At 38.4% G+C, this 26,470-nt stretch overlaps 1 protein-coding gene across 3 annotated transcripts in view; it reads right to left on the bottom strand.

The window, feature by feature from the left end:
- Nucleotides 1-621: 621 nt before the first annotated feature.
- Nucleotides 622-26,470, bottom strand: part of TSHR (thyroid stimulating hormone receptor) — a 69,845-nt gene continuing 43,996 nt past the window's right edge. The window contains exons 6-10 of one of the 3 annotated variants that reach the window (XM_082761662.1): nucleotides 26,367-26,444; nucleotides 25,318-25,386; nucleotides 16,712-16,789; nucleotides 6,666-6,854; nucleotides 622-5,180 (exon numbers count right to left, since the gene is read on the bottom strand). In XM_082761662.1, the coding sequence (XP_082617788.1) occupies nucleotides 3,770-5,180; nucleotides 6,666-6,854; nucleotides 16,712-16,789; nucleotides 25,318-25,386; nucleotides 26,367-26,444 (1,825 nt within the window). In that variant the 3' untranslated portion in view covers nucleotides 622-3,769. The remainder of the gene's footprint in view (nucleotides 5,181-6,665; nucleotides 6,855-16,711; nucleotides 16,790-25,317; nucleotides 25,387-26,366; nucleotides 26,445-26,470) is intronic. The other 2 variants (XM_082761664.1, XM_082761663.1) reach the window with 2 other exon arrangements.

The following is a 26,470-nucleotide window of genomic DNA, read 5'->3' as shown; positions in this document are numbered from 1 at the left end:
GCCCTAAAGCTTCATGAGAGCTGAAGCTTCATAAATGCCACAAGATGGTGCATCATGGTGCACTGATGCTGAAGTCAACTGAGTTTTTTTAGGACAGGGAGGGTATGTCAAGACTTGACTGATACTTTATTTAGCTATGTGAGAATTCTTGCTGCAGTCTCTTTACCACATAATTTTCTTACTGTGTGTGTTTTCTAATGAAGTATCCAATCGTTAGTCATTGTGGCTGTCACATACAAATCAAGTTTAGAAAGGAGTGTGAAAATGATCAAATACCAGATTTAGTCTTTGAAGAGGATCTCATGGCTGTTAGGTGATTCTTCTGACTGTCTTGAATGTTTTCAGTGATGATTTTGGAACTCCGGAGCTCAGCAGTAATCTCAGTAAAATACAGATGTATCTTTCCATCTCTGCTGCACTGAAATGGCTGTTTAGGACAACTTTTTCCCTGCTAGTTGTGGGGAAAAAAACAAAATCTCCGTCAAATAGTGTCAGTCTTTTTTGGCTGTGTGCTAGCCAAGGAGAACAATTAAATTCAGTGCAGGAGAAATGGTCTTAACTTCTTTTAGAGGAAAAATATTCTAAAACCTTCAGAAAAGCTCACTGGGCCTCTTAAAATTTCAAACAAAACATTTTATTCTAATGCGCTGCATTATTTCTGAAGTATTCTAGAGAAAGGAAAAAAAAAAGTGCTTACTGCCGGGAATAGGACATCTTGCTGAGACAGTTAAAATAGCAATTATTACATCAGGGTGTATGCAAAACCAAAAATGGCTGACAGGACTGACCAGAGCAGAAATGCAAGAGAATATCTATAGGATACAGCTATTTACAAATAAACACATGAAAAATAATTTATTTGAAAGTCTACTGCATGGATGTTTCCCGTAGCTTCTTAAATATTTTTCATCGAGATAAACACAAAAGGAATATGCAAGACAAAACAGAAATACCTAACTTTGTTCATAACGGCAATATCACAGAATCTTTTTAATTGACAAAATATGTGCAGTGGTGGGAGATAAAGTTCAATAATGTGTAAATGCACGTCTTCCGTAAGTAACAGCAAAGGGCTGTATTAATTCAAAGTCATACTGCAGGCAGTCCAAAATTCCACGTCTTTCCAATGTCCTAGTAGTTTCCATGGAGTGAATCTTCTGGTTTCATTTAAGGTGAAAAGATGTTTGAAATAAGTGATCTGTGGTACTTCTAAAAACAGTTTTAAAATGTTAATTGATTTAGTCTTTCCTCTCTTTTTGAAAAAGCATATGATTCAAGCTTGGATTTTCTTTTCCCCCCTACTGGTACACTAGTGCATATGGAATTTGTAGCATAAATACATGTATACAGTATATGCATGGAATTTGATTGTCTTAGCTTCTGATGAAGTGATAAAGGCACTCAGGAAAGTATGGACAGATAACCATTTCTCCCTTTAACGAGCATTTCTGTGTCAGAAGGACAGCAGAATCTGAGGGCAGGGGTTGCAACTGTAGTAGCTTGCTGTGTATGGTACTCTTGGACAGGACTAGGGTGCTCTGAATGCTACTGTCCCAAGATGGAGTTAACAGTGATGGAATAATTTTTTTTTATAAGATCATGTCATGGTTTCAGTGAATGGTAGGCCCTTTTTTCTGTTCACTGAAGCAGCCTTTATTTATAATTAGGAATGTGAAATCAAATTGTGTTTGAACGAGTATGTATATGGCATTCACAATCCTGCAGTTACTGGCTGTAATAGCTCATGGTTGGAAGGGCTCTACCATTATGTTTGTTTGGAGCCTACTGACTCTCATTGTAAGAGTCTTGACTGCTGTCTGCTCAATTTAATCACTATTCTCCAAAGACTGTAACTCCATTAAAATTGTATAGATACTACAAAAATGAGCTTTAAAATACCTACCTGAAGGCAGAGACTCACTCAGTATTCTTTGTTCTCATGGTAGGCATTCCAAATAGATAGGTGAAATAATCAATGGCAATCTCAGCACCAGTCCTGCAGAGCTAGTATCTACATTTGGCTGAGAACAGGTCTGATCCTGCTGTCAGAACCAGGCACTTGTGCCACACAAGTGTTAACAAGCTGATGCAGAGCAGCTTCTAACCCGACTCCTGATCTCTGCAGGAGATGCAGAGAGCCAGGCCCTGGCTTATTTGACTGTGGCATGTGGGTGAAGTTACCACAGCCAAGCCTGATCTAAAGTTTGGCTGTATTTAGCAGCAGGTGTGCCAGAAGGGTGCTTTAGTGCTTTGCTGTAGCAAGAACCTGTGTAATGTTCCTTGTGTCTGAGCTTGCATTTCCTTAAGCACAGTGTGGTGAGTATGCACCTAAGCTGCAGGCATGCAGTGGCCAGCCAAAAGATAACCATGTGGTATACGTGGCTGTACTGCAGACCTTACAACATTCAGATACAGATCTCCCCACAAGATGGAGAGGTATTCTTAAAACATGTTGGAGGAGCCAACAGCTGGCCTTCAATTCAGTAACCGAAGGGCATGAAGTAACTTGAAGACACAATCCGCACCCTCTGTCTAAGTGAGGCAGCTCAGCATAGCAAGTGCTAGAAGGAAAGTCATTCTAGCTGTGTAAGAGAGAGGTAAGTAGGAACAGCAGTGGTAAGGAAGCAGTACTTGGTGTTCAACATAAATGTGCTCAGATTCGTGGAATCACAGAATGGCTGAGGTTGGAAGTGACTTCTGAAGTCATCTCATCCAAACCCCTGCTTGAGCAGGGCCACCCAGAGCAGGTTAACCAGGATCACACCCAGGTGGCTTTTGAAGATCTCCAAGGAAGAGAGACTACAGCCTGTCTGGGCAGCTTGTGCCAGTGCTCAGTCACCTGCGCAGTAAAGTGGTTCCTGATGTTCAAATTAAACAGCATTGTAGTTAGGTGAAGAATGGAGAGCTGCATTAAAATTTAGTACAATCTCAAATTTTCAACCATCAAAAAAATATGAACAACATTAACTTGGGTAGACTGAATTTCTTTACAAGAAATTCATATTAAACCATCTCCTACGTAGGTTTATCAGAAAGTGAGAGAATGTGATAGCAAGAGGTATTTTTGCAACACACAGACAAATGTCCTAATGTTTGTTACCAGTTATGAATAACAGCAAAATCAATGGTATTTGTCTTTTCGTATTTGCCTTTATAGCAGTAAGAAGCTTCTCTTCTCACTTCACCTAAGTAAACCAAAAACTGCAAACAAAGTCTTGGCTTCATTTCAGGTCAGGATGGTAGGAGCAGAAGGAATCTGTTTCGTTTCACACCCAAGTGGAAGTTTTAAGAATTTGCTATTATAAAACCAAAGCTTTTGACACACAGGCAGTTAACACTGAAGAGCTTCAACTTTTAGTATTTTTTAATCTCATTTTATCTCTAAGACTGTACGTCCATTTTAGTCATAACAGTACCCTGACAATGGTACTCTGACGTTTTATGCTTGGTCTCCTGCTTCCTTATTTTATTTTATTTTTTAGATGAAGGTACATTTAATATTTGCTGACTTTATTTCAGTATATTAAATTTCCTATTTATATAGAACCTTCACATCCATTTCCAGCAGCATCATTGGAACACTATCTTGTCACCTGCACTGATAAGAATGTGAGACAAGGTTCAAGTGACTCATCTTTCAGAAGCTATTTGAGATATCACAAGGATAGGGTAGGGAAAAAAGGATAAGGAGAAAACATTATCTTTTCACTCAACTTTCTGTATGCACAGCCAGCTGTTTACTAGATTGTGGTTGTGATACTTGGAGATGTCATAGCTCAGTTTGCTTGGATTCCTCGACAAGAATTTGGTTTTGTGTTGTCATAGCAGGAAGGTAATCATTGACTGGGTCTTGAATGCTCGTAAGAATCTGACCTACCCCTCGGCTGATTCTCTGCCCATAAGAGCCACTGCTGTTTTTGGCTGAGATTGTCTGGCCTCTGTAGACTTGAGCCTGATGCTCACATATTCCAAACTTGCTTAGCAGGATAAACACATCTCTTTGGAAAGCTTTGGTGAAAATAGCATATAGAAATGGGTTGGCACAAGAGTTGAGTGGGTAGAAGAGTACCAGCAAAATCTTTGAATTAGTGACAGTTATCAATGGTTTGTTCATAATGGCAGATAAAGCATGGAAAGAGATGGGAGCCATGCACAGAAAGTCAGTGAAAATCAACACAGCCATCCGTTTGGCAATCTTGGTGTCTTTGTCCCCTGACTTGTACTGAGGGTTTCGCACAGTGATGTAGATTTTTATGTAGCAGGCACAAATGATGACAAAAGCGATGATGTTACATATTAAAACAAAGACAACGTAGGCTTCAGCCACTGGTGTTTCTGTGTCCATAGGCAAGCAGATGCTGACTTTGCTGTAGCTGCTGACTCCAACCAGTGGCATAAGGGCCAGAAGAAAGCACGAGAGCCAACCTCCCAGCATGATAACCAAAGCATGCCGGAGGCGAATCTTCCGATCTGGGCGCATGGCAAACGTGATGGCGTACCAGCGCTCCAGGGTGATCACAGTGAGTGTGTATATAGAAAGTTCACTAGCAAAGACTGTGAAAAAGCCTGCTGTGTTGCAGCCAGGCCCTGTCTGCCACTCTATAGCATGATTATAGTACTCTGACCTGGTGTAGAGATCCACTGAAGCAATCAGGAGAAGGTATAACCCCATGCAAAAATCAGCAAAGGCCAAGTTACACATAAGAAAGCGTGGTACAGTCAATTTGTAGTGGCTAGTCAGAAGGATGAAAAGGACAAAAATGTTACCTAGGATGGCCAGCAGGTTCACAAACCATACCACAATCCTCAGAAATTGATATCCCATTATGTCCTCACAGGGATTAAACTCATCAGGTTCTGGAGTGCATATTACATCCTCGTTGCTTCCACAGACAGGATAGTCATAATGACTGTCAAAGGTCTGCATGTCGTCCGTTTGAGGGTTCTTCAGCTCTTGGCCAAATCCAACATTTCCTTCCCCATGATCTTCGAAAAAAATGTAATATTGGGAATTTTCATGAAAATTTCTGAACTTGGTGTTTTTGTCATATGTAGTATCAGTGTGGTCTGTGTATTCTTCTGTATAATCTTTGTAAAGTGGACCTCTGAGAGTTTTGACTGATCTTCTCTTACGAAAGCTGTGACTGCTGGTCTGGTTACACATCAGATACTCCAGAATTCTGAAAGAGTACAGGGGAGAATTACCACTGGCATTTACAGTCTGAGGTAAACAAAGGGAACACTTCAAAAACAAATCACTGAATAAGAATGTAGCTATAAAAGTGTAATCAGACATATTTTTGTTAACATAAAGTGAACAATAAGCTTGAACGTTTCTAGGGTCAAACATCTCAGGAGACTTCATCATCACAATAGCTATTTTTTTTTTCAGTCTACGTCTTTCCTTTCTCTATTACTGTCAGATATCCCCAGTAGTAAATTGGCCTGCCACCATCTATAATCCCTCTTCCTTCTTGGTAGTAGTTCACAAGATTGTTTATAACGCCTTAGATGATACACGCAATGTTATTTTCCTTTTCATTTTTACTCACAAATCACTTTCTGTAAGAATTTTAATCACTTTCATTTCTGTTCTATGTATTTCCTCTACTTTACTTACAGCTAACTAGTACCATAGTAGTTGGGAATACAGTGCATCATGGTGTGATGCACCTGCATTTGTAGTCAAAATTAATTTGTATTTATTAGTAGAAAAAAGTTGCAATTCAGCATCATTTTTTGTTTAGAACTTGAAATCACTTAAAATTTAAGATTGCGTAAAATTCAGTCTGAGATATGTTCATGTTCGCTAATAGACATGCATGTCCGTAGTGTTTTTTTTATTAGGTTGTGCTGGGTTCCTTCTGCACATTATTCCTGTCCAAGTTTTGAATCTCTCCCGTCTTATTTGATTGTCCTCATTTTTCCCAGTCCATTTTAACTGTGAATGTTATTGGTACGTGAGTTTTTTCTTCAACAATTCATGCACTTATCGTAGCATATTTTCTAATATACTGTACACTGCAATGGCAAATACTGCATTACTGAAGATTGAGGCTGTTTTCCTGAATTGAGGGCTGGCCTCAGTAAGAGTTCATGGCTCTAAACCTTATTAAATTTTGTAGAAAATTACACTGAATTTGAATTCTGAAGTAGAATGCTGCTAACCACAGCAAGCCATTCCCTCTTGTGTGCTCCCCTTCCCCCCATGCAGCAGATTAGTTGCTGTGTTGAAACAGGACATCTATAAATGTATTTTTTCCCTCCAGAAGCTATCAGCACCTCTTCTGATGGGAAGCTGGAAATCCTGCTAAAATTACTACTGCAGAATATCGTACATCCTTGGTTTTTCAGTTAGAAAACATCTGAAACATGAGGTTATAAACCCTCAAAAAAGTTATTTTTCTAGTCCTTGCTGTAGCATATTCTGGTTGTTCTTTCTACCATTTTTTTTTTTCCTTCTGGGCTTAGCAAAAGGAAGAAAAAGGTCCTACACATTGTGTATCAAAAATTATATCAAAAATTCTTTTTTCCCTCAGCTGGAATTGTAACCTCTGTTTCAAAGAATGTCCTCTATACCTAGAAAAATGTTCATAAGTGTCAATATATGTAACTTTATATTAGTACTAAAACATTGTCTTCATTTAATTCCTTTAAAAACTCACCCACTGCTTTTTTTCATGTGCTTGAAAGCACAGCAGTGACTTGGATAGGACAGATCAGCTCGCATTAGTTGAAAAAAAATCTTTACAGCTGGTAACTTCTTTAAAGTCCATGTGTTTTTGGCCATTAGTTCTTTAAGGCTTTCCAGTCCTTTGGCTGGAAGATTAACAATCTCTGTTCTGGAGATATCCCTAGGTAAAGGAAGAAACAGACAAACTTCAGAAAATAAAGTGACTGGCTCTGAAATTTCAGATTCTTACAGTGATTGATGAATTTTGTAGAATTCTACAGCAAATATCAAATCCAGGGGAGGTTTTAGCAAGCTGCACAGGTATTTTCCACTTTTGAAGCACAAGAGCAGTTACTACATATTCTTTTGAACTATATGTAAATAAACCCTAACTTGACACCAGGGACTGATTCAATCAATTCACAAGCTCAGATTCAACTAACAGTTTAGCATATAAATAACTTTATGTACAAGAACATGTCCATTTCCTTCATTAGGAATACTATGTATACCTTCCAGGCATGTACATATACTGTCAGTATGTTTCAAAGATTTATTATATCACTTTGCTAGGTTCTGATGCCATTCAAATTCAAGTACAAAATTAATTCCTTCTATGATTTTCTCTGTGTTTTAAAGCTTATTTTTAATGTCTCGGAGAACAGACATGATGAAGAAATACTAGGACTTCTAAAATAACACCTTTAGAGCCAACCATGTAATGCATGTACAACAAAAATACAACAGTTCTTCAATAAGACTGGATCTTCCACTGGAAGAGCTATTTTCTTTTGGGCTTACTCATTTTAACCTATTGGGATACTTCAAGAGAGAGCACTATAATTGCTAAAACAACATTTTTCATAACCTGAAATTAAATTCCTCTACCTCAGCATATCCTGAAACTCTCAGGAAATGTAGTATGTTTGATGCTTTCTCTTTACTGAGTTCAGCTCAGCAGTTGCATTGCCCGGTTTGTGGATTTCCTTTAGAACTATAAGCTGCATGCCAGCTGATTCTGCTAGTGTTTTCCACTCATCTGTTTGCTTTGTCCCTAAACCTCTCTGTAAAGAAATAAACCAGTAAAAACGTTTCAAGTGTAGGAGGAACACTAAGCACTTGCATCATGAACACCCATGCTAATAAATAGTTCAGCTTTTTCTATGCATTGTTTTCCAAGAGTGCTGTTCTTGTCACGCTGTGTTTTACCCGCTCTGGCTGGTTTCTTGTGTCTAGAAGAAAATTATTACTAATTTTATTCTTTAAATAAATTGCTTCTCAATCTCTTGGTTTTACTCTGCCTTATTTTTTCTTTTGTTTTGCTAGTGTTTGTTTATAATTAAGTTGCTTCCACTGTTTGAAGCAGGGCTTTTTACTTCTAATAGCTTCTTTGCTATCATACATATTAAAATATGTCACAAGGAGTTGATTTCAGTAACGTCAGCTTCTTTTTTTTTTTTCCCCTCAGATCTGTTTTGGTAGATTGTGTTTCTGCTAAGGCCTTGAGATGGGTCTTAGAACAGTTTGAATGCTGCCTACTGTCATTTTATCTTTGAATCCAGAGATCATCCAGTTTGACCTCTGTCCTCAAAGCAGGATCATCTAGAGCCAGTTGCTCAGAGCTAGGTCCTGTTGAGTTTTCAGTATCTCAAGAAATGTATACTTCACAACCTCTCTGGGTAGCTTGTTGCAGCTTTTGACTACCTGCACAGTAAGGACGTTTTTGTTATGTTGAACTGGACTTTTCTGTATTTCAGTTTGTGCTTTTTTGCCTCTTGTCCTGTTACTGGGTACCACTGAGAAGAGGCCTGGATCCATCTTCCCAGCTCCCTCCCCACCTTTCAACTATTTATACACATTGCTAAGTTTTTCTTGAGTCTTCTCTTCTCCAGGCTAAGCATTCCCAGCTCTCTCGGCGTTATCATGAATGACAGTTGCTCTAATCCCTTATTAACTCAGTTACCTTTACCTATTTATTTTTCACCAGTTTCCTCATTTTACGTAGACCTCCTTCTGATGCAAAACATCTTGTTAATGCACATCTTGGACAAGACCTTACTAAGACGTAGCTGGCTGTTTGGCAATCCCTATCAAGTACTCATGGTGGTGGCAGCTACCTGCAGGAATGGACCATGGCTAAACGTCATGTGATGGGAAACGTTAATGCTTTTTGGAAGGGAAGTGACACATCACAAACTCTTGGGAGTTCTTTGAAGGTATTCTCACACAAACATAGGGAGAAAGGTGATGCTGTTTGTACAATGAACTTTTTTTCTGAAAAGCCTTGTCAGTTAGATATCAATTGCGATTGAGGTAACTAAGATGTTATGTGACAAGAGGAATGGCTCTCATGGATTAATAAAAAATTAAAAATAGGGGAGGAGCTTGGTACCTAGCGAGAAGTATTCATACTAGGAGAAGAACAGAAAATGAACTGGTATCAGAATATACATGTTACCACAGCAGAGGCCCACAGAAGCTAAATTAGTGCTGATAATACTGAAATATTCATAAACAGTCTGAAAAGAGAATGAGTAGAAGCAATGAAGTTTGTTCCTGCCACAAAATTACACAGGGTGGTGAAAGCTAAAGCTAACCATGAAAAGGAGCAGAAAGATCCTGTAATACTAAGTGACTGAGCGGTAAAATAATAGATGTGATTTAATGCTGATGAACATAAGGTATGCTTAGGAAAAGCAATCTTAACAGTATGTAGATGACAATGAGGTTTAATTTACCTAGCACTCTGGAAACATCTTGGAGTCCTCACTGTAAATGTCATCTCAGTGCTATTCAGTAACGTTGAAGGGAAATAGAATGCTAAGGATTTTTAGGAAAGAATGAGAAAATAGAACAGAGAAAAATCACTCTAAATCTAACATGACTACATCTCAAATACTTTATGCAATTCTATAAATACTACACGTATTTTACAGTGTGCAAATAAAGTAGAAAAGCATAGAAAGGATGATCAGAAGTATCAAAAACTTCCTATATGAAGTAATAAGGAGTAGGTATAGAAGCTTGATAAAGAAGGCTCAGAAGTCTGGAAGTTTCCTGGGTCCCCAGTTTGGGAAGTCCCTGAACTACTGGTACCGTGTCTGCCACCGAGAGGTCTTACCGCCTGTCTGTACCACTGCTATTGCAAATAGAAAACCCTCTTGGGAGTCTGGTGGTAATTTGTTCTCCTCTGGAAGGTAACGTTGCAGTTACCCTACCTAAGCCCACACTTTGTTAGCAGAGCCTGTCAACTGGCCAGAGGAAAAAATGTGGGCTTGGTTGGGATTTTTTTACCTTACCAATCCAGTATTGAAGATTATATGTTAAGATTCTCATACAACTTCAAACAGCTCAGCAGCTGTCTTGAAACTAGAAAGCAGAGGATTGGAAAGGTTTTAAATAATAACTATTAATCTTCAGAGCAATGTGTATCCAAGAAGTCAGAGTTACCAGGCAGATAATTGAATCTGTGTCTGTATTAATATAGAGGACAAGTTTTCTTAAGTGTTTTTCTTCTGTTTCACTGTATGATCAGCCCTTACTCTGGGCTGCTCAGAAAAATGGGAAGTGACTGCAGCTACGACAGCCTCACTAATACATATTTATATAGATAACTAAGACATTATTAAAACACAGCAAGTGTACAATGCACAGAGTATCCTGCTACTACTGCTAGGCTGTAGCTGGCTCAAAGACGCACGAGAATATACAAGAGATCTGATAGACTCAGCAAGAGCATCTGTCACAAAATTAAGTGACTATAGAAGAGGTTGGGCAAGAAAACTGAGACAATGAATGATAATGAGTCAGGAAGGAAATGGTCAAATTAGCAGAACAGGTGTGCAGCCTCCAGCTTAGCCCTGCGTATTCGCAGGATAGTAAGGTAGCCAATAAGCCACCAATTCTTGAAATGTTGGGGAGGATTCTTGAAATGTTGGGGAGGACAGTGGAAGCACAGGCCTGTCAGTCTCATGTCTGAACTGGGCTTTTTCTTAGAAGTTCAAGCAAAAAGTACAGTTAATGAAGATATGGGTTAATATGATATACCTGAGGGAAGTTAGCATGTAAAGGGCTTTTGTAAAGTCCCACTTGAGAAATGAACCTGAGTGTTATGAGAAAAATTTGCTCTTAGAGCATCCTAGGACTTCTACAAGGCCTTTGACAAACCACCACCAAAGGCTAATATATAATATGTATATAATATCATGTCCAATATTTTATATAATTATATATATTTTTTGAATGTAAATATATAATATGTAATTACAATGTTATATATTATAATATTAACAAGCAAGCAGCATTATGTGAGACACTGAATGTTCAGGGTTATCTTGAAGTGCTGGAAAAATTTCCTGCAAGCCCAGATCCAGACCAGACTCCAGCATTTAGCTGGGATATAGAGCTGCTCAGGTAACTGGTAGTGGTCGATCTTCAGTAGTACAGAGCTCTGCACTGCGGAGTGTAAAAGTAACCAAAGTGCATTCGCTCACTTCTAAAACCATGGCTCGTTAGCTGTTTCTTTTTTCCTCATGGTTTCTCATAAATCTCAAGACATTTCTAGGAATGTCTTGACATATCTAAGTAAGCTGTTGCTTAACTTACATGAAACTTGCACATTAGATTGCAGAGACATGGGTGAGCTTCAGAGGAATATGGGAGTAAAACATAGTTTATGACCTAGGAGATGTTTTCTGAATGAACTGTATGTATGATACAAGTATCAAATCTGGGCAGCTAAATATTTGTCTTATACTTTTTTCTGGATTATCATTGTTGGACTATTTCTTTATGAAGTTCAGAACTAGATGTAATGGGTAATAGCTTTTTTCAACAACCTCTTTCACAGCCAGAAATGTGGTTGTAGTATGAAATCAAATAATAAGAAGAACTTAAAAGGTTGAGAAAATGAGATTGAATGCGTAGTAGCACAATTAAGAATTTTTACCTAATCACACATAGATTTCTGAGTATTGCAGTACTATAATAGTTTAAAAAGCACAAGATATATGTGCTTTTTATATGTGCTTTTTTATATGTGCAAGATGGGCTTAGATTCCTCATATTATTTCTGTTTACTGAAATAGTCTTTAAATTGACAAATTTGCACTGTTTGATTAGCAGAATGTGGAGTGTTCCCGTTCCTTGGAGACTTGCTTGTGCTCAGTGGCAGGAAGAATGGAACCTCCATAGGTAGGACTTTTTCCTAGACCGGGAAGTGATATTTTAAAGAGTGCTTCTGCTTTCTAAAGATGATCAATTGCCCACATATATCCTGTACGACAATAATGTTTTGAATTTGGGCTGCATGTTTTGCGAAAGCCAATTGCACAATAAGCCTGATTATGTTTATATTTTTGTTGTATTCTACTGATTTTGTGTTCTAGGCAGCAGCTCTTCTTGAAGTATTTTTGTAAATCGGGTCCATTGAATCTCTGAATACTAGCCAAGAATCCATTGTCAGGTGAAGAACAATATGCTGCTAAAATAGTTTTCCAAAGGTAGCAATCTGTGTATACATCTGAATGTACAGCAGTGACAGAGGAATCAGAATGACCGGCGTGTGTTCTGTCTTCAGTGATGCCACCCCCCACTTCCTCTGCTTTTGCAAACTGCAAATACGTGAAAAAAGTACCTAAATTTTTAATATCTACTTAAATATACCACCTAACCAGGTGGTCTGAGAGCATGCCTAAACTCATGTAACATACCTAGACAAGGGTAATTATTTTGTAGTTAAATATTTTCCATTGGCTTTCATTAAAGTTAAAATGGAAGAAAATTTCCCCATCAGGGTAGATCCAAGGTAATTATTTTGATCTCCAAGTTGCTGTTGCTGCTGAAATCCTGATCAGGAAAAAAAGCATTAAACAATAGATCTGTGGCACAGACATTTGTTCCATCAACCACAAATTCTCTCACTTCAGGAGTGTGTAAAAGGCAAACCAGAGATGATGAGTTCTGACAGCTTGGTAGGGAGGCAAGGCAGAAAGACAATCTCATTTTTGAGCTCGATAGATACTTCCACCCCCTCTCCTTTTAATTCTGCTACCATTGTAGGCAATGCCCTTCATTGCCCCAGGAAAAGGAATATTCATCTTCTGGCAATCATTTTCCATGGAGTTATTTTTCAAGAAGGAAGAGTATTTAAGTGGAACTTTTTTCTTGAGGAAGGTCCAATGTCCACAAATTCCTATGCCAGCTAATGAAGCTAACAACAGCGAGATGCCTGAACCAAAAATGACTTAATTTATTTATTAAAGTAAGCCAACTCATTTACACTACCCAAGTGGCATATGGAACAGCCATATTGGTCAGACTTCTGAGGCTATTATGCAAGTTAACAAATCTCTCATCTCTCTATAATTAACTCACTAATGTTAGTCTTGATGGTGCAGCAGGGTTGTGTAATAAAGCACTGATTGCAAACACATTTCTGTCCCCCGTGGGAGATGTTACTGGCCCTCAATATGACACAATGATAAATCACAGTGTTTGACTCAGTTCTCATCCATTTTGACTTCAGCCTTCTTAAGGAAGCACATAAGTGGGAGTTTCAGAATTTTTTTTCCCCATTAAAGTAGTTTCTGAATATCAAATAAGGGATCTGTGGAGGTGGAAGGATTCTGCTGTAAATTGGTTTTGGAAGATATCTGCTTAATAACAAACTCTTCTTGCGTCACACATGCAGAATAATTCCTAGCTGTTCACAGATAATAGGAGTCTCTAAAATTGCTACTACAATTCCATTAAAATTAAATTAAAAATTAATACTCTAAAGATCTTTAGCTTAGTACTAGCAAATCAAAAGAATGTGATGTGAAATACTCTTTTTTAATCACTGTTGATATACTGATGCTTACATGCTATTTTATACCTTCTGCCTTTGAGAACAATACCTCTCTGTAATCAGTGAGTGTAGTGATAGGACAAGGAGTAATGACTTTAAAGTAAAAGAGGGTAGATTTAGGTTAGATATAAGGAAGAAATTCTTCACTCAGAGGGCAGTGAGGCCCTGGCACAGGCTGCCCAGAGAAGCTGTGGATGCCCCATCCCTGGAGGTGTTCAAGGTCAGGCTGGATGGGGCTTTGAGCGACTGGTCTACTGGGAGGTGTCCCTGCCCATGGGGTTGGTATTAGATGATCTTTAAGGTTTCTACCAACCCAAACTATTCTATGATTCTATAATATCACTGTAGTATCACATCCCTCTTTAATTATAAATACTACTGTAGCTATAGTCTACCATTCTAATGGGAGATGGATAATTGGCTGTTTAGATTGTAGATGTAAAACATGCCCTGAGATGAAGGGTCAGTGACAGCTATGCTAGCGCTATAATTACAGAAGATCAGAAAAATTTCAAGTCATTTCAGAATCTGTCTTGAAAAGAGAGGGTAAGGTGAGAAGGCAGTTTTCTACAGTTACATATGTATATTCTAGGAAGTGATCTCTAGCCCCTGACACAAGAGGTTTGTGTGGCTTAAATACATCAGCATACAGCATTATTATTAACCCACAACTCTTTGCAGCATGTCATCACTTGTACACCTCTCTGGCATAACAATGACAGTGGTGCTCTAAATGCCCACAGTAACTCCAGGAGTCAAAATCTGCTGCTGCAGGCTCTCACCTCCCTTTTTTTCTTTTGCCATTCCTAGGAGGAGCTTTTCAACCCTTTGTGCCACCTGTAGTCCCAGAGGGAAGATGTTCAGTGAGCTGTATGAGACCTCAAACATAGCAGGAGAGTGTGACTTGGTTTGAGACTGCACATTGCATGTGACAAAGTAGTATCATAATGAAAATATGGTGTCTAGGTAGCATCAGATGGAAAACTTATTTCTGGTCAGATACAAAACGAGAAAGGGATTTTTTTTGTTGCCATGTGCAATATTAAGAAAAAGGCCTCATCAACCGAATACTAATGAAAATAGTGGCTGACTCAGCACCAACACAGTCTCTGCCAGTTGTACTACCATGACTGCCTCAGTACAGAGGTGGGTTGCCTGAGCCTTCCTGGAAGGCAGAAGGCAGTCCAGCCAGCAGGGAAGCAGAGCAGCAATGGCCCTTTCTGGGACAAAACTACCACCCAGGTTCCCTGAGCAGGAAGTTTAACAGCCTCTCTGTAAGCTTTTCCAGTGTTCCCTCCTGATCTATTGCCTTCTGATTCCAGAAAACACTCTTCTGCTCTGCCTAAATGGGCAATTTTCCTGCTGATTGTGGACCATGATCTTAATTGTATTTTTTGTCCAGAATATATAACTTCTAGGAACCAGTTGGAAAACACTTCCTCCTCGTTGTCATCTCAGGATCTGGTCACTCCTGGCATAACTGAAATTTAGCCCTCAGGTGACTCAGTGACAGGATAAAAAAAGTAGGCATTTTAGTCTTTGACAGCATCTCGAGAGACAGTGCAGTGTGTTCCTGCCTTTACCTATTCTCATACACACCTGTATCCCAAGGACTTTGCAAGTTAAAATGAAGAGGGTTGGACTAGATTCCTCCCTTTGCAGGCTCCCTGGAGAGAAGCACTGGCTGAGATGTCCCACCAGTTGGCACCTTTGAGGTGAGAAGGTTGTGGCATAATGTTACCCTGTTGACCTATGCAGTCTGCAATATTTTTTTGCAGAGGGAAGGGGAATGAAAGAAGTGAGAGGACGGGAGGAAGAGTTGGCCTGCGTGCCCTTATAAGCATGGCTGTAGGATTGGTGCTTCCTCTTTCAGATCTGGGGTTAGCTGGTGATGCATCATGTGCCACTGGGAAAGTGAGGAGAATTTAAGGAAGCAGACAAAATGTCAACCCTTGTGTGATAGGAGTATTTTGGCACAATTTGTTGTTGGAATGACTCTGATTGTTATGGACTGCCCCCCCAGCATCCAGTTATTTCAAGTATCTGCTTCAGAATTAGGAATGCGTGGTCTGTGCTTCTCCCTCCCCCCAGGCTGGTGAAAGGAAAACCTGATACTCACCAGAGCTTGTCTCAGACCCTGTTCTCTGCTAGCAAGTCCAGTGGACCTTGTGGTAGAGAGTGATGTGGAAGAATAATGTGGCCCTGAAAGGTGGGCCCTCAGCCAGATTTTCCTCTTCATCCAACAAGGCCAAGTGATTTAGACAACTGAAGCAGAAGACAGGCTACCATCCACACACAGGTCTCACAATGCATCTGCATTTAGATGCAGGGAACAGAGAGAATCAGAGATTTGATAATGACCTCACTATCAAAGGTGTGTTGCAACTTTGCACAGTAGGTACACAACTCTCCTTAGCATAAAGTTGTATCTGAAATGTCTGCATGTAGCTGGTAGCCAGCCTGATTTTCTGGAGTCAGCAAGATTCTGGGAGAAAAACATCTGTATTTTTTCATAACTATAGCTAATTACTAGGATTCCTTATGGAAACCACACACCATTATGCTGATGTAAAGGTGCCATTCTGAAGAACAGAAAGTGAAACTGATTCTTCCGTGGAGGAAGCACTGCCAGCACCATCTGGTTTTGCAGTGGAGGAGGGAATCTCACTTTTGGCACCTCAGTTTTCCCCATGATTGGTTCTACGTGCGATGTTAAATACTAAATGAATAGAGTCAGACAATATGGTTCTTCTTAAAGTTGTGTCACTCCATATTGCCATTTCTAATTTTACTGGAGAGTTTTTGGAGGATTATGAAATAAGACTGGAAGCTGAGTTATGTGAGAAAGAAGAAAAGGCAGCACCAGAAGTAACTATTCTGTCTAAAATTCCTTTAAAAAAATCTTTTTCCATTTCCTTTACATACATGCTACTACAGTCCTTAGTTTTACAATTGCACTCCAATTGTATAGTCAGGAGACAGATTGTAGCACAGAGTCTTTCAGAAGAAAAACCTGTAGGAACACTATTTCTAACAATAAATGAGTTCCCTAAAGAACAGCTTTCACTGCTGATCATCTTTTTGTAAACATGCCATTCCCACTCTTGCTGCTCAACTGCTGATAACAGTTGGAAAGAAAGCATTGTATTATTTTAAAAGCTTTCTCTACTTCATTTTCTCCTACTCACAGTAGAGTTGGTCCGCTGTGTACTCCCAGAAATGCGTCTTCATTGATAACTTTCAGGTATTTGTTCTTGTGCAGATAGCTGCAGAAACAGACAAAACACAGGTATTTGGAAATAGTTACCCATGGGTTAAAGATCTTCAGTTTACTTGCCTAGTAGATTTACAAAAATCATATGTAAAGGGCCACCCTGTCCCAGTGTTGAGTTGAAGGTACATGGTTGAATGTAGATAATGCAGTGCTAATGAACACTCAAAACAAAACAAAACAAAAACAAAACAACAACAAAAAAAGCACCCAAATGGAACGTTGAATTTTTAATTCAATTCTGTGTTTTTAGATTACATTTTAAAATGATTGATTAGAACATTTTTTTTAATATATATATTTTTAAGCTGGATTCCTGTTTACCGTGGTCTGAAACTGTCGTTTGAAAAGCTTAAAAGTATGAGTTGTTATTGGAGGTAATTTGGTCAAGTTCCAAATTGCTTTATATTTATCTCAGACTTTGTTCTCAGTGGCCTAATACAGTTAATGAAGGTTTTGTGGGAAGATCTGGGAGAAATAATTTGTTTCAGTAATTCCACAGTTGCAGGTGTACAAAGAGAAAGCATAAAAAACCTTCAGGAGCAATAGAAGCACCAGCATCCTATTTTTATGCTGGAGTCACAGTGAATGTATGGCACTGAGCACTTTTTAATGACATTCTGCAAAGAGCAGATAGACATGGAACATGATGAAATGGAAAAACAAGCATTATTTTTATGCATATGGTGCCAGCTTGTGCGTGAGTTGGGTTTACTTGACACAGAGTTAGAACAAAAATGTGGTTTTGGAACAACTGTCCAGCTAAAAAGTACTTCACAAAATGCTATGGGCATGCTAATTTCTTTGACGAGGTGGTACTACAATGCCAATCCCAGTACCTCCCTGGTTAGCCAGGAGGACTGCAAGCAGCCACATCTTCTAAGCATAGGCAGGAATATGTGGAATTTGCTGAGCAATGAAGAGAGACTGAAGATGAGGTTGTGATACGTACACGTGTGTGTGTGTGTGTCTATATATACACAGACACCCCATACACATACATGTAGGGATACAGGTAGGACTTTACTGTGATAATTCTTTCTCTCAACTAGGGATTAAAACCTAGATGGTGTTTTTACTTAGTTCAATCTAGTTCTGTCACAATGTTTACAAGATTAATAGCTTGCAGGCATCAAATCTAGTTGTGCTCGTTAACTTAATTGAATTGGAAATTGATGTCTTATGATGGCAGTCATTTACGAAATATAGTAGTCCCTGGAGAAAGATGAACGAACATCTCTCTCTCTTGGCAGAGGGACACTACATAAGCAATGAGATACTACAGTCCAAGCATTTTGTATCTGTATTATGGTAAGTCAAGACCTCTGAGAGAAGCTTGAACTAAGGCAGCAGTGGAGATGGTGAAAAGCTGCAGGGCTGAGCTTCAGAGCAGAAGTGCAGTGCAATCCATTAAAGAGAACACAGAAAATTGCCAAGGGGAATGTGTAATCCCCTTGATGAAAAGGCTGTAAAATGATCAATGCTATAAAGGCCCTGAAGGAACATAGTGCCTTAGGCACCTGTGACTATCCCATTTATACTCAGAAGGTTTTTCCTCTTTGTATCAATTTTCTGTGTAGTGAGAAAGGTAAAGTCTAATGGCCCAGTAGCAAGCCACAGATTAAAACATGAGACTGTGGTCTAGGAGCAGCAACAACAGCCCCAAGCTGCAGTATTACAGGCAGCTCAGGTTTGGCAGAAGCAGGAATGTCACCTATCATGTTCAGAATGTCATTGTTCAGAATTGTTAAGATAATTATAAGTATGATAATCTTAAAAAGAGGATTTTTGTAAAATTTCAGTGTTGTTGGCACAGAAATGATAAGATACCCAGACCAGACCTATTATAGAAATTCAATGACATGAAAGGGTAAAGAGTTTGATATTACTGATTCAGGCAGTAATACTAAAGGTGAAGAGGGAAGGTAAATGTCAGGATGCTGGGTACTATAACTATTATAAACATTTTAAAGCTAGCTTGTGATGTAGCTAGGAAGGCAAAAAATATGAAAGGAAGGTTGTACACCTGCTTTCAGAGTGTGTCAATGTAGATGCTGTGCCCACTGTGCCAGTTAATGGCAGAGGTATATTCCCTGTCAAACCTTTCTTAATTCTAATCTCTGTAACAAAAACACCATTTGAGGTGGTGGCTGTGGAGATATTTCAGTCAACTCAGAAAATGCAGAAGACCACCATTTTACCTCTGTGCTGCAAGAATCTTTCAAATTCAGATAGGTGAACTGGGGTTTGGCTGTAAAAACAAAGTCAAAGCACTTGTTTGGTTTGGAAAAAAAATCAGGTAAAAATTCGAATCCCATCCTAGTTGATGTCATTGGCAAATTTTCCTTAACAGTCGTTGTATACAAGCTTACATTGATCACCATAGTGAGAAATGAGCAGAAGTAAATGCACTTCAGCTGGGTTATACAACGCTAAATCTTAGGGAGCCATGCCAGGATAAAATTTCTGGCATGTTACTTATTGGACATTGCCCATGCCTAAAGCCTTGCTTCTTAGAGAGAAAAACAGCCTATTCTTTCTCCTCATCTATTGGTGTTTGAAATAAGCTTTGTTTCTTCAAAAATATATGACATTATAGTATCACATTACATTTGTGCTTTCTCAGAAGAACTCAGACTTTTATATTCAGTAAATGACAGCCTAGTCACCTTTGGTTTGAACTATTGCTTCAGTTTGCAGATTTCCTCATGATTTTGTCTGCTAATTAATGCAAACATCAAAAACAGAGCAAGAGCTAAGAATTAATCTAAGATTTCAACATCTAAGTTGTAGTTTTGAAGGACAGAAAAACCTGCCTGACCTAATACAACCCGTCTGCTTTAATAATTAGACATTGTTATACAGCCAAGTTTTCCCCAACATTTGAACACTATAGTGAGTGATAAACCTCAAATATAATAGTTTGCATATGCAATAAAAGTCTTCAAACTTACAAATAGAAAGAGCTAGGTGGAGACTTAGGGAAAGGTCATAAGCGTGTGTTACCAAGGAGGGGCTACAACGTTAGCTGCCAGTTTCCACATAGATGAGTCAGGCCCATCAGAATGTACAGTTTCCTGACGCTAATTGATTTCAGTTGTTTAAGCTTTTACTTTGATAGGTACCTCTTTAAAAATTGAAAGAAATAAGACTCTAGTGAATAGTTATTTGATAAAGAAAGTTTATGTATAGCCAGCATAAGTCCTTCCAAGAGTTCCTTTAATCCTGCTTTTACGCATGGCCAAATGGTATAGAGTGTCATTTAAATACAGGGCAGAAAAGAAAACCACAATTGTGATACCCATGTGTATAAACAAAAGTCGAAAGGCTAACAAATCACATGGGTGAAGTGGAATATCTGCCCTTGGTGGGGACATTAGAATAACAGTCATTTTGGAAAGTTGGTGGAAGGCAATCAGATAAACATCACCATCACGATGCAAAGTACGCAGGAAGTCTAGAGTAGGATAAGCAGATGGTTTCATAGTGCTATCAGTAAAAGAAGGGGTTTTGATCATTTTGTTTTAAAATCAGATCAATAAGCTAATGATAAGCTAATAACCAATGACTAATACTGAATCTTGATGGGCTCAAGTTCCAGGGGTAGGTGGGAAATATATTTTTTCAGGTCTGTACTACCACTGCCCCACCAGGACAATGTCACTGTAGTATGCAGAGGAGCATCAAGAAACCTTAGGAGGACATGAGACAGTAATAGGGCATTTAAACTACTGTGTACAATAGGACAATGTCATGTCAGGGCATGACAAAGATATGAGTATTAAGACATTATCAATGCATGCTTCATAAAGTAACAAGTTAGAGAGTCCATCTGAGGAAAAACAATTCTTGATTTCAATTTGAGTGGCTTACGGGATCTATTTCAAAATGTTACTGTCTGAAGTCTGTTTTGTAAGATCAGCCACCAGGTACTGATAATCAGCAACTTTGTAGGCCCAAAAAAGACAAAGAATATACCACAGCTAGAGTCTTCAAAAAGGAGAAATATGTATGTATGAGAAAAGTTCTTTAAAAGTAAACAAAAAGAAGCAGGTATAAAAGTTGAATTACCACAGGTGTTCTGGGAACTCTTTAGGGATACCATTTTGGAGATACAGAGAACATGTGAAGAGCATGAGATGGTAAAAGAAAACCAAAATACCGATGTAGTGGGTTTATGTGGCAAGGTTTTGGTAGCAGGGAGCCATAGGGGTGGTTTCTGTGAGAAAGATCTAGAAGCTGCCCCATGTTTGGGAAGGGCCCCATTGTTTTCAAAGCTGAGCCAATAAGCGATGTTGTTTTGCGCCTCTGTGAGAGCATATTTAAGACAGGGAAAAAAACGCTGCGCCAGACAGCAGCCGGGAGAGTCAAGGGAGTGAGAAACAGCCTGCAGGTGCCAAGGTCAGTGTAGAGGGAGGGGGAGAGGTGCTCCAGGCGCCGGAGCAGAAGTCCCCTGCGGCCTGTGGTGAGGACCATGGTGAAGCAGGATGTCCCCCTGCAGCCCATGGAGTACCACGGTGGAGCAGGGTTCCACGCTGCAGCCCGTGGAGGAGACCACGGTGGAGCAGGTGGCCCTGCACCGATGGAGGCTGCCGCCTGTGGAAGACCCCTGCCGGAGCAGATTCCGGGCCAGACCTGTAGCCCGTGGAGAGGAGCCCACGCCGGATCAGTTCATCAAGGACTGCATCCCGTGGGTGGGACCCCACAGCACAGGGGACGAGAGTGACCGAGAAGGAGCGGCAAAGAAGAAGTGCTGTAGACTGACCATAACCCCCATTCCCTGTTCCCCTGCGCCGCTCGGGGGGAGGAGGTGGAAGAGGGTGGATGGGGGGGAAGGTGCTTTTGGTTTGCTTTTTCCTTTGTTTTCTCACTTCTCTCGCTTGTTAGTAATAGGCAATAAATCTTACTATCTCCTTATGCTGAGTCTGTTTTGCCCGTTACAATAATTATTGCGTGATTTTCTCGTCCTTATCTCAATCCTTGAGCCCTTTTCACATATTTTCTCCCCATTCCTCTTTGAGGAGGGGGAGTGAGAGAGCGGCTGTGGTGGAGCTCGGCTGCCCACTCGAGCGGAACCACGACAACCGAGTATTCAAACTCCTCAACTGAGATGAAAAACTGAAAAATGCCAATAGGTCCAAAGATATTTTTACAAAATATTTTTACTAAAACTGTGTTTTCCTCTGGGGGTTAAAGATACGAATGAAAAGTGCTGACCAGCTATTTCAACTAACATATAGTTTCACATACCTTTATTTTTTCAGAAAGTGTTTAAAAAACTTTTATTTCTCTTCTTTCATAGTCCAAGGTTATTTATGCCATCCCCTATATTGTAGCTGGACACAGCTTTCTCAAGGTGTTTTTTTTTGTTTTGTTTTGTTTTTTAAGCTAGATTATTTCAGTGACAAGGTTTACTGTAGTCCTACAACCAATTTATGAGCATAAGGAGTGATGGAATACGAATAAACAGATTAGAGAAGAAGGGAGTTTTCTCAACATTTTCTTCCAAAGGATCACTTAGTTAAAACCAACTAAAGTTACAGTTTTATTTCAGCTTCTGGTTTTAAAGTAAGCCCATAGATTTTAACAAACAGGGAGTAAAAAACAAAACAAACCCACAAAACAACATTGGCCACACATTTACAGAGCAGCACTATAACATTAAATGGGTTCTGGACATAAAACATGTTAGTCTGTTTAAATATTGTTGGTTTATGAAATGAAGGTTAAATGATGAGCAGACAAAAGACGTGTGTTGGTAAATTAGCAATATTAAGGATTCATCGTGTGGTTTTACCACACCATTGCTTATCTTGACTCTGAGCTCAGCCAACCATTATAAATGATCCCTGGGAGTGTATACCAAAGTAAATATATTCCTTTGGAGTTTATTTTTGTAATTAGATTTTGTGATTGCACACTCTCCGTTTCAGTACTTTAGCTCATGTCAAATATATTTTGCCATTTGCTGGAACTATATTTTTAAGAAACGTCTTTCCTTCCTTGCAGAAATAAACACTGGTGCAGGAGCACCACATTGCAGAAAGTCTGCAGAAGTGACACAGTTCAAACTGTATCTTAATGTTGTGTTAGATCAGGGATTCAATTTTCAGATGAACACTGTTCAGTAAAAGTATTCACCTCTTCATTCATGATTCTTTACTTCCCTGCCTTTATACAACAATTATATACTTTTATTATATATTATATACTGTGGCTTGCTCTAAAACACAAATCCTTGTTGAATGAGAAGATTTAGTAGGTAGCACCATTATTTAATATGATGCAGGAAATCATTTATGCAGAACTGCACACCTATATCTGTGTTAGTTGTTTTCACCTCATTGAATTACATAAGTCAATACTGCAAGAGTGGTTGAAAGACATGCTATGTTGTAGAAGGTATCCTCAGAGATACCCAAAATTTCTGAAAATTTCTAGATGGTATATGGAATCTTTGAATGATTTCTCAAAAAAAAAAAAAAAAAAAAATCCCAATGTTTTCCTTTTTTTGCCTTTTTTCTTCCTTGAGGTCATCGTTCAAAACCCATTAAAATCTCTTTTTCTTGTTCTTTTTCACTCTTCATTACATTTAGTCCAAAGGGCCTTGCATCAGACGCAGAGGAAAACAGCTACTTTCTTTGCAGTTCAGCGTTAGATAAACAGGACTTCAAATTAGAAATGTCAGAATACAGAAAATGAAATATTTGCCTTTTGCATTAACTTAATGCTGCTGTTAGAAACAACAAGTCTCCAAGCTTGCACTCAACAGAATTACACCTTATCTTGGCATATGGTAATCAAACTACTTCAGAAAATTAGTTTAGAAATTTCAATATATTTTATCAAACAGATAAAGACTTCATCACTGATGTTCTGCTCCCTAGTTTGCCTTGTAAATCTGGAGTAGTGCTTTGCTTTAGGTAAATGTCATATGATTTAATTAGGAGAAAACTGTTTGTTGTAATGAACCATTTTTCCTGCTGGTAGACAAAGCCCTGAAGGTAAGCCTATTTTTAATTCTTTAGTATATATTTTTTGTCTTTAATGCTTTTAACTAGCACATCATAACCAGTCTCTGGAAAGATTCACTTAAAAAATACTACTTATAAACTTTTTCTGAAAAAAAAGTAAGCAGTATCTGCAGAACCTGGTATGTGTTTTCTCCTTTTCTACTTCCACCCATTCAATAAAGCAGATGTTTGAGCCCCTGAATCGCATAAAAATACATTTTCACTTGATAATAATAAGGAAAATTCCAGTAAGACCAGAAACAATAGTCCTTACACACTACCAGAGAAGCAAAAAGAAAAATTTCTACAAAATCATCTATAAACTGTCAAAGTGGAAGAGCTGCACAGTTCATATATATTGGCTAATACTTAGAAAGGTATTAAGCATTTCATATACAGATTAGCAGGATTTGGTCAAGACACTGAATTCATTTAGCCATACTTTGCATCTTGTGATTTTTGTAGGCACTAGTACAAACACTATGTCATCATGAAAAACTTCTTTTTCATATGAAATAACTGAACTAAAGTGAGTAAAATAAGACCTATCCCGATTCTTTAGTTTAATTTCAATCTTTTCAAATTAAGGTGTTAAGGAAGAAAAGGTGGTTTGCAAAGATTCAGACCATGTGAAAAATGGTCTTACAGACTTTTTTATACAGTTAAAGTCCTATTTAAAATAAAGAAGTACTGAAAATAATTGTGTATCCTCATACCTCTCTGCTTAACTTAAGAGCTCACAATGAAGAAAGCTCTTTAACTCATGAGATAGATTGCCAATCAGATTCTAGTCAGGCCTCTGTAGGAGCTGAGTAAGCTCTGCCAAATCGAATGGAGCCTCTGAAATCTTTTGAGATGTGTTTTGTGTTAATGATTGATTAAGATTATTTTGGGAACAGTGTAAAAAGGATATTTAATCACTAGATAGTTGTTTTCCAGAAACTACAATAAGGTGAAAGGAAAGCTGGAATGGTTGCTTCATGTTTTGGACATGCACATCTCATTTCTAGTGCAAATGACTGTTTCTTCTCAATTGCTTCCAGCACTTTTTTATTTTTTATGTTTTTTTTTTTTTTCAGGTAAGATATTTCTGTGAAACGGCTGCTACCATTATCAGTATTACAGTTGTTAAAATAAACTGCCTTGTAGGTAAAACAGCATAATTGTATTTGAAATAGTCTTAGAAATCTTACTGATCATAATTTATTTTATTATAGCTTCAAGCCAGAAAGTTAAACAAAATTTACAGTAGAATTACCTGCCATTATTTTATATATATATATGTATTAACAGCTCATAAATAACTCAAAGCACACTGCAAAAGACATTAAAATGCCCATATTTTTATTGCTGGCTGAAATTAATATCCTTTTTTTTGCTCCTTAAAAACAATTAGAATAAGATATGCATTTGAGAGCCTCCAGCAAGAATACAGTATTAATTATAGTTGTGTTTTTTGTATAGTTTGTTTTATTTTTTCCCTGAAAGAAGAAAATGATCTGCTACTTACATAGCATCTAGATTTGTCCCATTAAAAGCATGGCCTTGGATGCTGGTAAAACCATTATTGTAGAGTTTGCTGCAAGCAAAAAAATAAAAATAAATTAGTGTATTTTGGGGATGCTTCAATAACTGAATACCTATCATCTTATGTATCATTTTCCTTGGCAACAGCACATTTATGGATGAGTTAATTTTAATATCTTGAAGAAGTAGCAATTATAGTGCAAGGTCAAGCAGATGCCCAGCAGCATTCTTGTAGAATTAAGAATACTGTGTGGCAGTTGTGCTATCTTTTTACTTCTTTTTACAGCAAAGATAGAACTAGACTAAAATGTCTTGCCATAGCTTTCCTACTCCCAAGGTAAAAACAAGGAAACGGAATTCTGCAAGGACCGATTAAGGAAATAATGCATACAATATAGGTACCTTTTTACTCTAAGGCCTGTGTGAATATTTCTAATTTATTTAGAATTCATTCTTTACCCTTTTAGTACTGCCCTCCCTAGTTGAGATCCTAACTTATTACAGTCATTTTCTCTCCCCTCTCCTCAGTCCTTTTTTGTGGCTCACATCGAGTATGACTTGCATAACTGAATTAAATATAATTCTTATATTCTTATATAATTCTTATATTCTTAAATATAATTTTAAACATTTTTTCTCTTAAATAGGACTTCTGGCACTTGCCACCCATTAGTTTTCATAATATATGCCACTTAGGTTGCAAAAAAGTTAAAGACAATTCTAACCATACTGTAGCTTTAGAGAAGGAAAACTAAAAGTTTTTGCCTTTGATTTTCACCAGTATAATCATTTCTTGCCATTGTCATACCAGAGCAAGAATGTTTTAGTAAGCCAGTTTACAGAAAAGTAGCTTGATTCAAATTACTGCCACGGTAGAGGATTTATGCAAACTAGATTATGGATACTACATATGATGCTTCTCTGTTACAAACTACTTAGAGAGTAGAACCAAGTTATATTTTTTAACATTACCATGTGCCTGAGAGACCAAGGCAAAATAATTGCCTTGTGACTTAAACTGGAAGGACTTACAGGGTTAGAGATTCATTACAGAGCCCATGGAAAGCATTTGCAGGCACTGAAGTCATGAAAGGATTATCTGCAATTTCACTGGAAAAGGAGACAAAACATCACAG

The sequence above is a fragment of the Aythya marila genome (genome assembly GCF_965140915.1).
Source record: "Aythya marila genome assembly, chromosome: 5".
Taxonomy (NCBI): domain Eukaryota; kingdom Metazoa; phylum Chordata; class Aves; order Anseriformes; family Anatidae; genus Aythya; species Aythya marila.
Note: the sequence above shows the minus strand (reverse complement) of the source record. Positions and strands in the feature narration are given on the sequence as shown.